Here is a 15062-nt window from a genome sequence, read left to right as displayed (position 1 = left end):
ACAGCTGTCAAAAGCAATGCTATGATGGGACTTACCGTATTTTTTGCTCTATAAGACTCACCTTTTCCCTCCTAAAAAGTAAGGGGAAATGTGTGTGCGTCTTATGGAGCGAATGCAGGCTGCGCAGCTATCCCAGAAGCCAGAACAGCAAGAGGGATTGCTGCTTTCACTGCGCAGCGATCCCTCTTGCTGTTCTGGCTTCTGAGATTCAGAATATTTTTTTTCTTGTTTTCCTCCTCCAAAAACTAGGTACGTCTTGTGGTCTGGTGCGTCTTACAGAGCGAAAAATATGGTACTTAGCCCTGCCAGCAGAGACTGGTTCATCTGCCCAGACTTCAATGCGATATATATCATCCCCCAATGCCCTTCTGTTTCATCAGACAAACAAGCTTGTCTCTGCACAAAAATAACGAGCGGAACAAACCTAACATTCAATAGCCCAGGGCACTCTGTGGCCAACTTGGAAGTCATCCTTCTGCAGCAAAAGAGCTTCCCTGAGATTGCTCAACTGGAGTTCTGAAAATACATTTCAGTCTATGCATTTTGTGGACCTTTATCGAGACCATCTAGTCTTCTTGAGTACCATGTGGTCCCTTTCTCCTCAAATGGACTTCTGCAAGTTTCCATCGCCATCAACAACCAGCCATTGCCTTTGGGACGCATCAACAGCCGGACGGTGGATTGTATCCAACACAGTGCAAAATATCGCATTCCGTCAATGTAAAGATTTCTGCTTGCACCCCCAAATCTGTTCTGGGGTTTCCACCAACCCTCTGGAGCAGATCTGGAAAGGGCACAGGGTGCACATGGGGAAAGGAAGGCGAGAAATTATCGCTGCAGAAGCATAAATCCTTGCACTGACAGAACCACTGGATACTGCTGACTGCGTTTGGGAACTAAATAGACACCATGGTTTGCCAAGGATTCGCCATCCTTAACGGACACTGTCTTCCTTTATATTGTAACTGATGGTCATGTTTAATTTTCTCAAGGTCAGCAACAAAGACAGTACCTGCTGGGAGCAGACAGCTTCACTTAATATCTTCTAAAAAGTGTTTTGCCCTGAATTGGCTTTGTGCTGCACTGGCTGCTGTTTTTGTTTTTTCCTGTGGTGTGTTATTTTATGATCATATTTTAATTGACCATTGTGCATGCAACGCTATATATTACTTAAAGGGGAGGTTCTAAATTTAATAAAGAGAAGCTTTCATATGGCATCTGCCAAAGTCAGGCACTGTATCAATAAATAGGAAAGAAAAGAAAAGCAGGGCCTTTTTGGTGATGGCGCTTGTTCTGCGGAACTCTCTGCTACTTCCTATTGAAAAGAACAGCAATCCAGAGCAAACTAAGCTATTCTGCTATTCCGTTGGCTGTTAGATATATGTGCTTATTTTTTGGTGCTGTTCGTTGCAGCTTTTAAACTTGAATGAATTAATGGGCTGCAAGCATTTAAGGTTTGTAGTACTTTGCTGTATTGCAAGCCACTTCTTGTGGGGCTGAATGGGCAGGGCACAAATGAGTACGTTCCATCTACCTAAGCACTTTGGAGAGTTCTCCAAGGATGTCTTTCTTTTCCTTTGTGAGATCCCCCTGAGCGCGCAAGGCACTGATGACACCGGCATATGCCTCCAATTCTATAAAAGAAAGGAGAAAGATTAAAAGTGAACAATACATGGGAGGGGGAAAGAGAGATCAATAAAAAGATCACAGAACCATAGAGTTGTAAGGAACCTCAAAAGCCTTCTAGTCTAACCACGTGCGGAAAAATCTGCCTCTGCAACATCAGTGGGGAGCCTATGGCCCACAAGGTGTTACCAGCCTATGATTACCATTGCCTCTAACCACTGGTCATGCTGGCCGGGGATGAAGGAGTCCCCCAACATCTGCAGGGCCATAGGTTCACTACCCGTGATCTCCGGCATCCCTGATAAGTGGCTGTCCAGCTTGTGATTGGAAACCTTTAATGAAGGGAAAATACAGTAGTGGGGAAATTTTCACCACATGCTTACTGTCACTAACACAACATAATAACCAAAAAGGGGACAACAACCCTCAAAGCTTTGCTGATTAACATAGTGTCAGCTAGCACAGGGGAAAGTCCCTGATGAGTAATGATACAGAGACTTACTACTGACATTGATGAAGATGAAACACATTTTTGGGGGTCCTCTAGCATTACCCTAGGTTCCCTCATTCATACAGCAACAGCCAAGGCGACATTTTTCCACCTTCGCCACATCAAGCAATTGGTCCCTTACCTTTCCCACCCCGACCTGGCCACAGTGATCCATGCGACAGTCACCTCCAGGCTTGACTACTGTAATTCGCTCTACGCGGGGCTGCCCTTGAAGCTGTCCCAGAAACTCCAGCGGGTGCAGAATGCTGCAGCGAGACTCCTTACGGAGTCTCTGCCATGGGAGCAGATTCACCCAGTGCTTTTCCAGCTGCACTGGCCCCCGGTGGAGTACAGGGTCAGGCTCAAGGTGCTTGTTTTGACCTTTAAAGCCCTTCACGGCCTAGGACCCTCGTACCTACGGGACCGCCTCTCCTGGTATGCTCAACGGAGGACCTTAAGGTTCATAAATAGCAACACCTTAGAGGTCCTGGGCCCTAAGGAAGTCATATTAGCCTCAACCAGAGCCAGGGCCTTTTCAACACTTGCTCCGGCCTGGTAGAAGGCTCTGTCTCATGAGACCAGGGCCCTGCTGGATCTGATTTCTTTCTGCAGGGCCTGTAAGACAGAGTTGTTCCACCTGGCCTTTTGGCTTAGAATCAGTTTGATTCCCTCCCCCTCTTTCTTTTTCCTTTCTCCTCCTGTGAAGAGGCTGCATCCTAAAGTTTTAATGTTGTATTTTAATCTTTTTTAAATTGTATTTTAATCAACTTGTTTTTATTATTGGTTGTTAGCCGCCCTGAGCCTGGTCTTGGCTGGGGAGGGCGGGGTATAAATAAAAAATTATTATTATTATTATTCCTACAGTCCATCATGGGGACCCAGATCTCATTCAGTCATGTGTAGCCAGTGTCAAGTCAGTGTAAAGAAGATGACCCACCCGCCCCCCCAGCAAAGAACTCCGTAGGCATACCGAGTTTGCGAAGGATCCTTTTGCATTCATCCCTGCTGAGATCCAGCAGGGTCGGCCACACCACAGGCATTGTTCCCCGGTCGGTTTGCTCCCACGGAGCTCAGCCTCCCTGCAAATGGACACAAATCAAGGGAAGAGAAAAGCAGGCTGACGTTGCAGATTCCAAACGCTAACCCACCAGAGCAATACCAGGCGCCTGTGCCACTTGGAGGGGGGACCAAAGTTGGAAGAATTTAACGGCGGTTAACAAAGTCCCTGGTGTACAAAGGTAAAGAGTCTCTCTGCCTCGCTTTCTCCAAGGGCATGTTGGGAGCAGAAGGAAGTGGGTGCAGAAATCTGGTCTGCGTAGACTCTTTGGAACTGTGGAACCACCTCAAAAGGGGTATGTTCCATAAAATCATGAGTTAGAGAACACAGGAAGTTGGCCTTATACTGGGACAGACCATTGGTCCGCCTAGCTCAGTTACCAATACAGTGGTACCTTGGGTTAAATACTTAATTCATTTTGGAGGTCCGTTCTTAACCTGAAACTGTTCTTAACCTGAAGCACCACTTTAGCTAATGGGGCCTCCTGCTGCCGCCGGATCATGATTTCTGTTCTCATCCTGAAGCAAAGTTCTTAACCCGAGGTAATATTTCTGGGTTAGCGGAGTCTGTAACCTGAAGCGTATGTAACGAGGTATGTAACCTGAAGCGTATGTAACCTGAGGTACCACTGTACATGGACAACTGTGGGCAGATTCTCTCTATCCAAGAATGGGCACAGACGTAACATAAGTCACTTTCATTATCCTCCAAACTGCAGATAGGAAGACAGAGGCAGAGATGCACATAGGCAGAGACAGAGAGAAACTGGCTTGAATAAGGCCACCATGTGAATTCATGATAGAGGCAAGATCTGAACTGGGACTTCATCATTCATGGCTCAGTCTATCAGCTTCTATGATACACCAGGTCCCAAGCCAGGAAGGGGACAGAGGCACATGAGAGGAAGAAATAAAGTAAAAAACTCAGGGCACAAATGGCTGCTACACCCACAAACCGAAATTGTGATCCGTCCTTTGTACTGAGATTTATCTGTTTGTGCCGTTTAAATGCTGTGCCTTCAACCTATGTTTATTTTCCCAAGGCAGCTAGCAGAGCAGTAAAAAGAAGCGTACTGTTTAAAATAAATGAATATGAAGAATTAAAAATTAATGCAGCAAATTAAAACAAACTAAACAAAAAATAATGGAGCAGGAGGGCGGGATCGTTTGTCTCTTTACTTTAGAGCTTTTCATTGGGTTGGTTATATTATATATTAGATTGTAAAGCCGGAATGGCAAATCAGTGGGCCTCAAACTTCCATCAGCCCCAGATCAGGAGGTGGTGATGATGGCAGTTGCAGTCCTGCTTTGTTGTGCAGGGTCACGCATCCCTAATTTTCTTTCCTTTAATTCCCACACAAACACTTCATGTAGAAAATATATATACCATTGCTTCTTGTTCATGTACCATCATCATGCTTATTTCTGCTCAATCAGAGGCGGGAGGTCAGAGGGGTCAGATTGGAGCAGGAACAGCCGGTGCATTCGTTTATCAGAAGTGAAAAACTGGGCTGCTCTGAAACACCAAAAGACTCAATTCTAAACCAATTAAGAAATCAAATCCCCAAACAATCAATTATTTACAGCCAACAATGTTAAGCAAATAAAACACTGGTGCAAATGAGATGCAGGAGATTTAACAGGCCTTGCCTGCCTTTTATCTCAAAACTCAGGGGGTGGAGGGGGGAGAGAACTAGGGAGTTATAATATTTCTTAAGAGCAAATTAAAGGCATATATAACACGGAGAGAGAAAATGGAGGTGATGAGACTATTGCTGTTTTTGAAATGGTGCTCCAATGGTGCTTTAGGTTGGGTCAACCTAAAAGACCTGTTTTACATGGCACCAGACTCCCAAAGTGTTGGGGAAGCAAGGAGACCCATCTCATGTCCGCTCATCTTACTTGGACCCCCGAGACGGCAAAAGAAAAAGGAAAAAAAAACCCTCACAAAACTAGCCACTGGAATGCAGGAAGGAAATGCCAGCAACAGGACCGATGCTGAATGGTAAGAGCTGGAAAGGTCATCTAAGGCCATCTAGCCCAAAGCCCTGGCTCACGACAGAAGTCTGCAACTGCGGCATCCCTGGCAGATTGTCATCAACCTTCTGTCTGGTTCAAAACCGCAAGTGAAAAAGAGCCCATCGCCTCCTGAAGATGACCGTTCCACAGCTGAATAGTTCATACCATTAGCAGGTTCCCCCTAATGCTTAGCCAAAATCGGATTCCCTGCTATCTTCCTCCCATTTGGTCTGGTCTGGAGTAACAAGTTTGCTCCACCCTCTGGTCCTCCAGGTAAGGACCTCTTGACCAGATCTCCCCTTAAACTTTTGTTCTCCAGATGAAAACCATGCCCAGCTCTTTCAACCGCTCCCCCTAGGACTTTGGCTTCCAGATACAGCAGCATCCTAGTCTCCCCCTCTGGGCACGCTCCCTCCTAACACGACTCTGTCTTCAGGACACACGACCACATCAGGACTGTTGCCCTACAAAACTCTGAGGAAAGCCAGTGCCAAGTGTCTCATGGCAGGGAAGGATCTGTTCATTAATTTTATTAAGACAGCAGTCTCGAGGCAGCACACGAGATATAAAAATAGAATGCATCAATAGAGGCGAAATACAATACAATAGTAAAACAGCTGAAAATCGGGCAGTGGGGCGCCCAGATGACAGGGCACCCCTCTCAGCCTCGCTGATGTGGTCCAAAGGAAAGGCAAGCCATTCGTTAGGCACCAGTTAGGCACCAGCTTGGCTGCAGGGGTTGCCAGAAGGAAGAGTACAAGTACCATCCAACCATCCTAGGGACTCCACTCCTGATTCGTGTAGGGTTTTTACTCCTTAGCCTTTTCTTCTCCTGAAGATATCCCGCAAGACAGAAGAGGTTTAGGATCAGAGTTTTCCTTCCTTCTCCAAGATGGGCTCCCTTCCCAGGAAGACAAGCCCCATCTGCCCCTCACTTTCCTCTACAGCAGGGGTTGTCAACCTGGTCCCTACCGCCCACTAGTGGGCAATTCAGGATTCTAGGTGGGCGGTAGGGGGTTCTATGGCACAAGCTGAATCCTCCTTCCATCGAGCACTGGTGGGCGTAAAGGGAATTGAATTTTATTATTTCGGTCACAGACCAGTTCCAGCCCACATACAATATCCAGGAAGTCATAAAACACGATGGGGTACATTTGAATATGCAATTAGGTGTAACAGGGACACTACAAATATAGCAACAGTTAAAAAAATACATAAATTAAAACTTAGTCACTAACATAGAACCTAAAATTATCATTTAAGGCCTTAATCATTATGATAGCACAGCTTGTTCTCTAAGTTTTATGGCAATCGCACAGAATTTGGCTACCCATAACGTGATCTCAGGATCCTTGTCCTCTACCATGGATTTTAGACATTGAAGTTCAGATTCATTTGGAGATTTTTGCATAGCAGAGGTAATAAATACCGAGCGTATATCCCCGTAGAAACAGCAGCGTAACAAGGCATGAAAGACAGTTTCTACCTTCACCAAGCCGCAGGGGCAGACTCGTTCCGTGTATGGTTTACCCTCGAATCTGCCCTGCACGTTGAATCTAGCAAGGGTAAATGACCGTCTGTATTTAGGTATTTGTAATTTTGACAAATAATTTGCTGGGGTAAGCAAAGAAGACAAGCCCCCATCTGCCCCTCACTTCCCTCTACAGAAGGGGTTGTCCACCTGGTCCCTACTGCCCACTAATGGGCGATTCAGGATTCTAGGTGGGCGGTAGGGGATTCTATGGCACAAGCTGAATCCTACTTCTATGGAGCACTGGTGAGCGGAAAGGAAATTTTACCATCAAGACAGATGCATTAGTGGGCGGTAGGTATAAAAAGGTTGACTACCCCTGCTCTACAGCACATGCAGAAACTGCCTTCTTGACACCTGGACCCACTACTGGCCTCGTCCACTCTATCTGCCAGAGCCTGTCTTCACATGCAGGGGAAGTCCCCAACATACCGAGGGTTTGACACCCATCAGCTACCCTCACTTGGTTTAGCTGGTCAGTCAAATCTATTTCCCATGGTGTGGCCGATGTCACATGCTAACAGCTTCTAAACGGCCTCGGTCCTGTATACCTGAAGGAGCGTCTCTACCCCCATCATCCAGCCCGGACACTGAGGTCCAGCGCCGAGGGCCTTCTGGCAGTTCCCTCATTGCAAGAAGCCAAGTTACAGGGAACCAGGCAGAGGGCCTTCTTCGTAGTGACGCCTGCCCTGTGGAGCGCCCTCCCAGCAGATGTCAAGGCAATAAATAACTATTTTACTTTTAAAAGACAACTGAAGGAGGCCCTGTTTAGGGAAGTTTTTAATGTCTGATGCTGTATTGTTTTTAATATTCAGTTGGAAGCTGCCCAGAGTGGCTGGGGAAACCCAGCCAGATGGGCGGGGTATAAACAATAAATTATTATTATTATTATTATTATTATTACTCTAAGAGCCACAGGTAGAGGCTGAGTGCAGGGTGGGGACCGAAAGTGGACAAGGTACCCCTGAGAAGCAGAACATGTCCCCCACCGGAGATACTCCCCCTCCCCTGAAACCCCATACACCCTACCTTTTGATACTAACATAGTACAATCACAGTCCTCGTTAAGCCACTGCAAACCTGGCTGGGGCCCTCCTCCACAAAGCAATGAATTAATGGCTAGTTCGGCCTTAATAGCCCCCCTGGAGCTATCTAAACAGCATATCCACACCCACACACTGGCAGCAAGGCCCTCAGGTCACGGATAAACGTTCTGGATTTGGCAGCGCAAAAACAGTTACCACCAGGAAAGCAGGTGACGCCAAACTGGTTTGTCAACCGATCTAAGGATTTTGATTTTAAAACAGATCAGCTACATCTTACCTAGTTGAGCAATTAAACTTGAATACATTTGCCTGTTATCCAAACCTTCTTTATGACACGTGGAAGGAAGAGATGACTTAATGAACAAGACGCTACTTGTGCACAAAAGAAAAGGTCAGCTTTCGTATTTGCCGTTTCTTCTTCCCGTTTTGTTTTTTTTTAAGTAATAAACCACAGCCAAAGCGAGTGTCAAAAATTACCGTATTTTTCCATGTATAAGACACCCCCATGTATAAGACTCCAATTTAGGGACTCCAATTTAAGAAAATAGGGGGGAGATTGCCCCGTGCATAAGACGACCCACAGTTTTTCACATAATTTTAAAGTAAAAAAACCTGGTCTTATAGATGGAAAAGGACAGTAATTGTGTGCCCTTAATTCCAAGCCTCACAGATTCAAGTTTAACCTCTCTGTATACCAATTAGTTAACTAACAGTGCAATTCTGTGCATATCAAACATTAAGCCCATCTGAGTTCAACGGGACTTACTCTCTGGTAAGTGTGGTCGGGATTGCAGCCTAATTAATACTTTTAATTGAAGGATCTCAGAAGAGTTTGCCACTCTTCCCCGCCCCTAATTTATACATGTTCTGTTCTGGACAGAACCAGAAAACAAAACAAAAAAACTCTGATGAGAAGAGGAAGAGGAACACACAAACTGTACATGCAGACTTAGGGCAAGGACAGGAAATGTGCCATCTGATTGATGTTGCTGAACTACAACTCCCATCAGGCCCTGCCTGGAAGGTCAAGGGTCAGGAAAGATGGAAGCTGCAAGCCAATAACATCTGGAGGATCACAAGTTTTCCATCTCTGGCCTGGTGGGTCCATCATGCTATGTAGAAACTGGCCGCTGGGGCATTAAAACTTGATGGCCATAAAAACTGACGCCCCAGATGGAAAATGAATCACTGATTTTGTGTGTGCATGCTGCTGATTCTTGCAGAACCAGATCCTATTTTACTCAAGAGTCAAATCAACCAAGAGCAACACAACTTCCTCACAAGTTGGCAAACTCAGGGCTGCAGGCTTGGTGAGGAAAAGGGTTCAAAATGGGCTGCCACATTGAGAATGAAGCTGTCAAAGCGGGAAAGAGAAGGCTGAAGGGGCATATTTCATTTTCGCCTGCAACAACAGACTATCCACTACTGTTTGCAATGGTGGACAATGAGGATTAAGGGGAGGAGGAAAGGGGCCAACAAAAGCAGACCCCAGAGAAGGCAGGCCGGAAAAGGGGGCAGGGAGGAGGGGGTGCCACAGAGGAATCTCTGGTGGGAAAGAAAGAAATGGGTCCACTTGGCAAGAACCCCTTGGAGGAAAGGGAAGAGAATCAGAGGCAGGAACAGAAAAAGCAGCTAAGCAAATCAATCAAACGGCGGGCAAGGAGGAGGGAGATGGGACACAGAAAAGCTCTTTCTTTCCTGCCCTTAAAAACAAGATAAAAACCACAGAGACGAATTGGGGAAGAGGGAGGCAGGCATGCAAAGTAGCACCAACCAAGGAGTGCTAAACAAGGGGGGGCAGTTATTTCCTTATTGCACCCCACACAAAGGTGTGTGTGAGTATAGATATATATGGGAAGTGAAAGGGCTGGGGAAAAGGAATGCATGTAAAGATCATCAGATGGGGAGGCTGAAGAGGAGAAAGGCAGGGAGAAATGTACCAGTCACAGCTCCAAATTACTTCCCGCCACCCTGCTTTTTTTTTTTATGGGGAAGGGAGACACATGGGAAAGGAGGAGAAATAATCCAAAATCAAGGAAGAGGAAAAGGAAGCTGGGAGGAAGGGAGAGCAAGGGTAGCAAGAGCCCAAATGCACATAAATTGAGAAGCAGGCACCAACCAATCAGCGGTGGAATCCGATGAGAGGCGATGCCAAACAACAATATACACAAATATTACATGATATGGAAAAGAAGGCAATGGGGGGGAGAGAGTCTTGAGAGGTGGAGAATATCAGTCAAATTGAACAGCTGGAAGACAGAGAAAGATGGGGGGCAGATAGAGAAAATTACAGTTCTCCGTCTTTTTTTGACCCTCCTCCGAAAGCAGAGGGTGGGAGGCAGGAATGAGGAAATTACAGATAGCTCACATATATTCTCTTCTGTGCCCCATTAGCACACCCACAACCCAAAAAAAATTCAGGGGGGAGGGGAAAGGAAATAAAATAATAAAGCAGCCAATGGGGGGGTAGTAGGTAGAAGAGATGGAAAGGAAAGATGGGCGATGGTGATTGTATCTCTATTTTCTCTTCTTCCCAAATAGTTGAGGGGGGGGGGTTGTTTGAGGAGAGGCAGGCGGAAAAGGAGCGATCCTATATAATTGAGGGTAATGAACTCCTTCGATGTAGGAAGGGAGTCCCATCCACCTGGAAACAACGGGAGATGTAGATGCAAGAGGTGGAAGGAAGGAAGGAAGGAAGGAAGGAAGGAGGCCATTATTTCTCCCACACACACAAAAAGATAGACGAGGGAAGGAGGGGGATGAAGAGAGGCTTGCAGAGGAGCCGCCACAACCAGTCCTGGAACTGAGGCAAATCAGCTCCCATTCAAACTGGGGATGGGATGGAAGGAGGGAGGCGATCCTTTATTTCACACACAAGAAGGGAAATCAAATCTCCCTGAGATAACAAACAGGTAGCTGCCTATTGTCCCACTGGGGTTGGAGGGAAGGGAAAGGGCGACGAATAATAATAATAATAATAATAATAATAGTAATTATTATTATTTTGTCTCCCACCACCCCGCCAAAAAAAAGAAAAGAAGAGATGCTGTAAGCGAAAAATAGCTTATCTCCCGAGTTTGCGCCAAGAAAACTCAGAAACGTGAGGAGAGGCAAGCAGGGAAGGAGAGACCTGAGGAACTCCCTGCGACAGGCCTGCCCTTCCCCCCCTTTCAAAGGAGGAGGAAGAGGAGGGTCTTGATCTTCCTCCTCTTCTTCCTCGCTCTCTTCCCTCCCCCCCCCCCAATTCCCTCCTCCTCCTCCTCCTCCTCCCCGGGAGACCCACCTGCCGCTCCTCCCCCGGGGAAACCATGGGTCCTCCCGCGCCGCCCGAGCTCGGCGGGCCCCTTCGGCGTCTGAGGCGGCGGGTTTGTTTGGCGTCGGCGCCAGCTGAAGGGAGCCAAGATGGCGGGCAGAAAAGGGCGCCGCGCGCAGGCGCGGGGGACACGCGCAGAAGGGAGGGGTGGGGAAAGGAGGCCGGCGCCCGAGGCATTCTGGGGGGTGTAGTTTTCTCGAGCCTTTGCTTCGAACGCCGGCGGGTGGGAATCAATGAAGCGCTTCCGGCTCCCGAGCGCAGCGCTTTGGCTGAGGATGGCTGAAAAGGAGGGGGGTTGGGAAATCATAGAGTCGTGGAGCTGGAGGGGGAGCCCCAGGGGCATCTAGTCCAGCCCCCTCCACCTCCTGCCAATGCGGGGGTCTCGGCTAAGATCATCCGTGGCTGGATGGCCGTCCAACCTCTGCTTTGGAAACCTCCAAGGAAGGAGGATCCAACACCATCACCACCACCTCCAGTGGCGGGCTGTTCCACAGTCGAACGCGGTGCCGGATGTCCGTATAAGCTAAACAAGCTATAGTTCAGGCTCCCACTCTCTTGCCCCCCCCCCCAATTAAAGATTAAAAACAGTGGATGTACATTTCCAAAATATAAGATAAAAAACAAATAAAATAAAAGCTACATGCAGCAACAGTGTTTTGTGTTGTGCCATCACCTCCTGGCAAATAGAAGGGGGAGAAATGGAGGCAGTGAGAGATTTTACTTTCTTGGGCTCCATGATCACAGCAGATGGTGAAAGCAGTCACGAAATTGAAAGACGCCTGCTTCTTGGGAGAAAAGCAATGACACACCTAGACAGCATCTTAAAAAGCAGAGACATCACCTTGCCAAAAAAGGTCTGTATAGTTAAAGCCATGGTTTTCCCAGTAGTGATGTATGGAAGTGAGAGCTGGACCCTAAAGAAGGCTGATCGCCGAAGAATGGATGCTTTTGAATTATGGTGCTGGAGGAGACTCTTGAGAGTCCCATGGACTGCAAGAAGATCAAACTTATCCATTCCTAAGGAAATCAGCCTTGAGTGCTCACTGGAAGGACAGATCCTGAAGCTGAGGCTCCGATACTTTGGCCACCTCATGAGAAAAGAAGACTCCCTGGAAAAGTCGTTTAGTCATGTCAGACTCATGTCGGAGTGCAGTGTGCTGTTGTTGTTGTTTAGTTGTTAAGTCGTGTCTGACTCTTTGTGACCCCATGGACCAGAGCACGCCAGGCACTCCTGTCTTCCACTGCCTCCCGCAGTTTAGTCAAACTCATGCTGGTAGCTTCGAGAACACTGTCCAACCATCTCGTCCTCTGTCGTCCCCTTCTCCTTGTGTCCTCCATCTTTCCCAACATCAGGGTCTTTTTCAGGGAGTCTTCTCTTCTCATGAGGTGGCCAAAGTGCTGGAGCCTCAGCTTCAGGATCTGTTCTTCCAGTGAGCAATCAGGGCTGATTTCCTTCAGAATGGATAGGTTTGATCTTCTTGCAGTCCATGGGACTCTCGAGTCTCCTCCAGCACCATAGTTCAAAATAATTCTAAATTCATATATATATTAATTTTTTTTATTTCATCAGATTTGCTATGTCCACCCTGTGCACACAGGCTGCAGCCGGGGGCTCCTTCCGGATAATGCTATGACCCCCCCCTTGATTATGTTCCAGATGTGTTCCTCTCTCCCCTCCCAGTCCAAAGTGCTGACATCAGGCACAACGGACCAGACATTAGCCATGGAAGCCACAGATCAGAGAGCAATGCACAATGCTCATTTAAAGCAGAGGGGGGAAGCCCATCTCGCTGACAGCTTCTCAGTGTCGGGCTTGACTCAGGCCAATTTTTTTCCACGGAAATTACCAGGTTGGGGTTCCCTGCAAATGCTGCAGGGACCTCGGCACTAATGGAGCCTGGAGGAAAAAGCAATAAAATTAGGAAGCGCCTGTCAGAATCCTGGAGCTCAGCAACCTCTCATTCCTGCCACGGGGCGAGTCTTTGGTTCACGACTGTCATCAAGCCGTCAGGCAAACCGGTTTTCCTTTCTTAGAAAAACAGTGGAGGATCCGTTACCCCCCCCCATCACCCCGGTTTTTCTCTGTGTGCATCGCTCCCAATAGCATGTTGAAATTATCTGCAATTTTCCGCTTGGATTGCGTGTACAGGGAAGAAAACGTATAGCTTAGCTACAGCACAGGGAGAGAATGCTGTTCCTCTTCTCTGGTTTAAATTCAGTCCTTGTTTAAGTTTAGGTTTAGCCTCTTAATGGTAAGACCACCAGTGTTGCAATACCAGCTTTTTGTATTTGTGTCCCAGATGATTGTTGGGAAGTTGTGCTTGTGCAGATGTCCCTACTCTCCAGGGACAGTCCTGGATTTACAGAAGCTGTCCCAGTTTCTGAGTTGATCCTGAAATGTCCCACTTTTTCTTAAAAAGGTAAAGGGGCCCCTGACCATTAGGTCCAGTCGTGACCGACTCTGGGGTTGTGCTCTCATCTCACTCTATAGGCCGAGGGAGCCAGCATTTGTCCACAGACAGCTTCCGGGTCATGTGGCCAGCATGACTAAGCCGCTTCTGGCGAACCAGAGCAGCACACGGAAACGCCGTTTACCTTCCCGCCGGAGTGGTACCTATTTATCTACTTGGACTTTGTGCTTTCGAACTGCTAGGTTGGCAAGAGCAGGGACCGAGGAACGGGAGCTCACCCCGTCGCGGGGATTCGAACTGCCAACCTTCTGATCGGCAAGTCATAGGCTCTGTGGTTTAACCCACAGCGCCACCTGCGTCCCGGGTGGGGTTTTCCTTAAGTTTTCCTTAGGGCATCCCTATTTTCATTGGAAAAGTGTTGGAGGGTATGGAGTTTTGTGGCCCCCCAAGCTAGGGAAATACAACCTTTAGAAGACATCTGTTTGCAAAAGACAGAGAGGAAGGACAGATTTACCAATTTATTCTTTCCTCCCGCCAAAAAAATAATAGGGTGACCTTGACAAAAAAAAACCGCCACTCAGCCTTGAGCTGAAAACAGGATGCAGCTGTTAAACAATGAATTTGAAGCACCTTATTTTCCCCAAAGATTCCTGAGAACTGTGGCTTCTTAAGCATGCTGAGAATTGTAGCTCAGTTAGGGGATAAACTACAGTTCCCAGGATCCTTTGTTAGAAAACAAGGTGCTTTAAATGTATGGCATATGCTCTCTGGCATAAGTTTAGCCCATGGGTCGGCAGACTAAAGCCTGCGGGCCAAATCAGGCCCAATTGCCTTCTAGATCCAATATAAGACATGAAGGAAAACCCACCCACCCCCCAAAAAAAATTCACATCTGGGCAACGTTGAGGTTCCAAGAAGGGTTTTTGCCAAAAATGTGGGTCATATAATCATGGCAACTTATAGTCCGGCCCCCCACAAGGTTGGGGGGACAGTGGACCAGCCCCCTGCTGAAAAAGTTTGCTGACCCCTGGTTTAGCTTTCTGTGGTTACTGGTTCCGGTGCTGAATAGTCATATACAGTGGTACCTTGGGTTAAGTACTTAATTCGTTCCGGAGGTCTGTTCTTAACCTGAAACTGTTCTTAACCTGAAGCACCACTTTAGCTAATGGGGCCTCCTGCTGCCGACACGCTGCTGGAGCACAATTTCTGTTCTCATCCTTAAGCAAAGTTCTTAACCTAAAGCACTATTTCTAGGTTAGCGGAGTCTGTAACCTGAACCGTCTGTAACCTGAAGCGCATGTAACCCGAGGTACCACTGTATTGTTGGAGAGAGACTGAGTTGAGAAATAAGACCAAGGGTACGTGTTGATATAGGAATGTATTAGATAAAATGTAAAGAAATATACAATAATAAGAGTACATTCACTTGTAAAAAAGGAATGTACAACGGGACAGACAGGAAGTCCAAAGTGTTGGTACATATATGATTTTGGAATAGTTTTTTGTCCTTGTTTTTTTTTCTTTAGGTAATATAAACTTCGTATTGTGGTAAGAGAGTCAGGGACAGTAT

General features: G+C 47.1%; 1 protein-coding gene across 9 annotated transcripts in view; it reads right to left on the bottom strand.

Moving 5' to 3' along the window:
- Positions 1-11201, bottom strand: part of EMSY (EMSY transcriptional repressor, BRCA2 interacting) — a 45992-nt gene extending 34791 nt beyond the window's left edge. For 8 of the 9 annotated variants that reach the window (XR_013985099.1, XM_081001774.1, XM_081001778.1 and 5 more), the window contains exons 1-3: positions 11052-11201; positions 3087-3195; positions 1535-1634 (exon numbers count right to left, since the gene is read on the bottom strand). Coding sequence is in view for 8 of the 9 variants with exons in the window: in XM_081001774.1 (XP_080857900.1) it covers positions 1535-1634; positions 3087-3156 (170 nt within the window). In the remaining variant the exon portion in view is untranslated. Of the gene's footprint in view, positions 1-1534; positions 1635-3086; positions 3196-4559; positions 4689-11051 lie in introns of all 9 variants that reach the window. The other variant, XM_081001775.1, reaches the window with a different exon arrangement.
- Positions 11202-15062: the final 3861 nt, after the last annotated feature.

The sequence above is a fragment of the Podarcis pityusensis genome, assembly GCF_964106645.2.
Source record: "Podarcis pityusensis genome assembly, chromosome: 4".
NCBI lineage: Eukaryota > Metazoa > Chordata > Lepidosauria > Squamata > Lacertidae > Podarcis > Podarcis pityusensis.
Note: the sequence above shows the minus strand (reverse complement) of the source record. Positions and strands in the feature narration are given on the sequence as shown.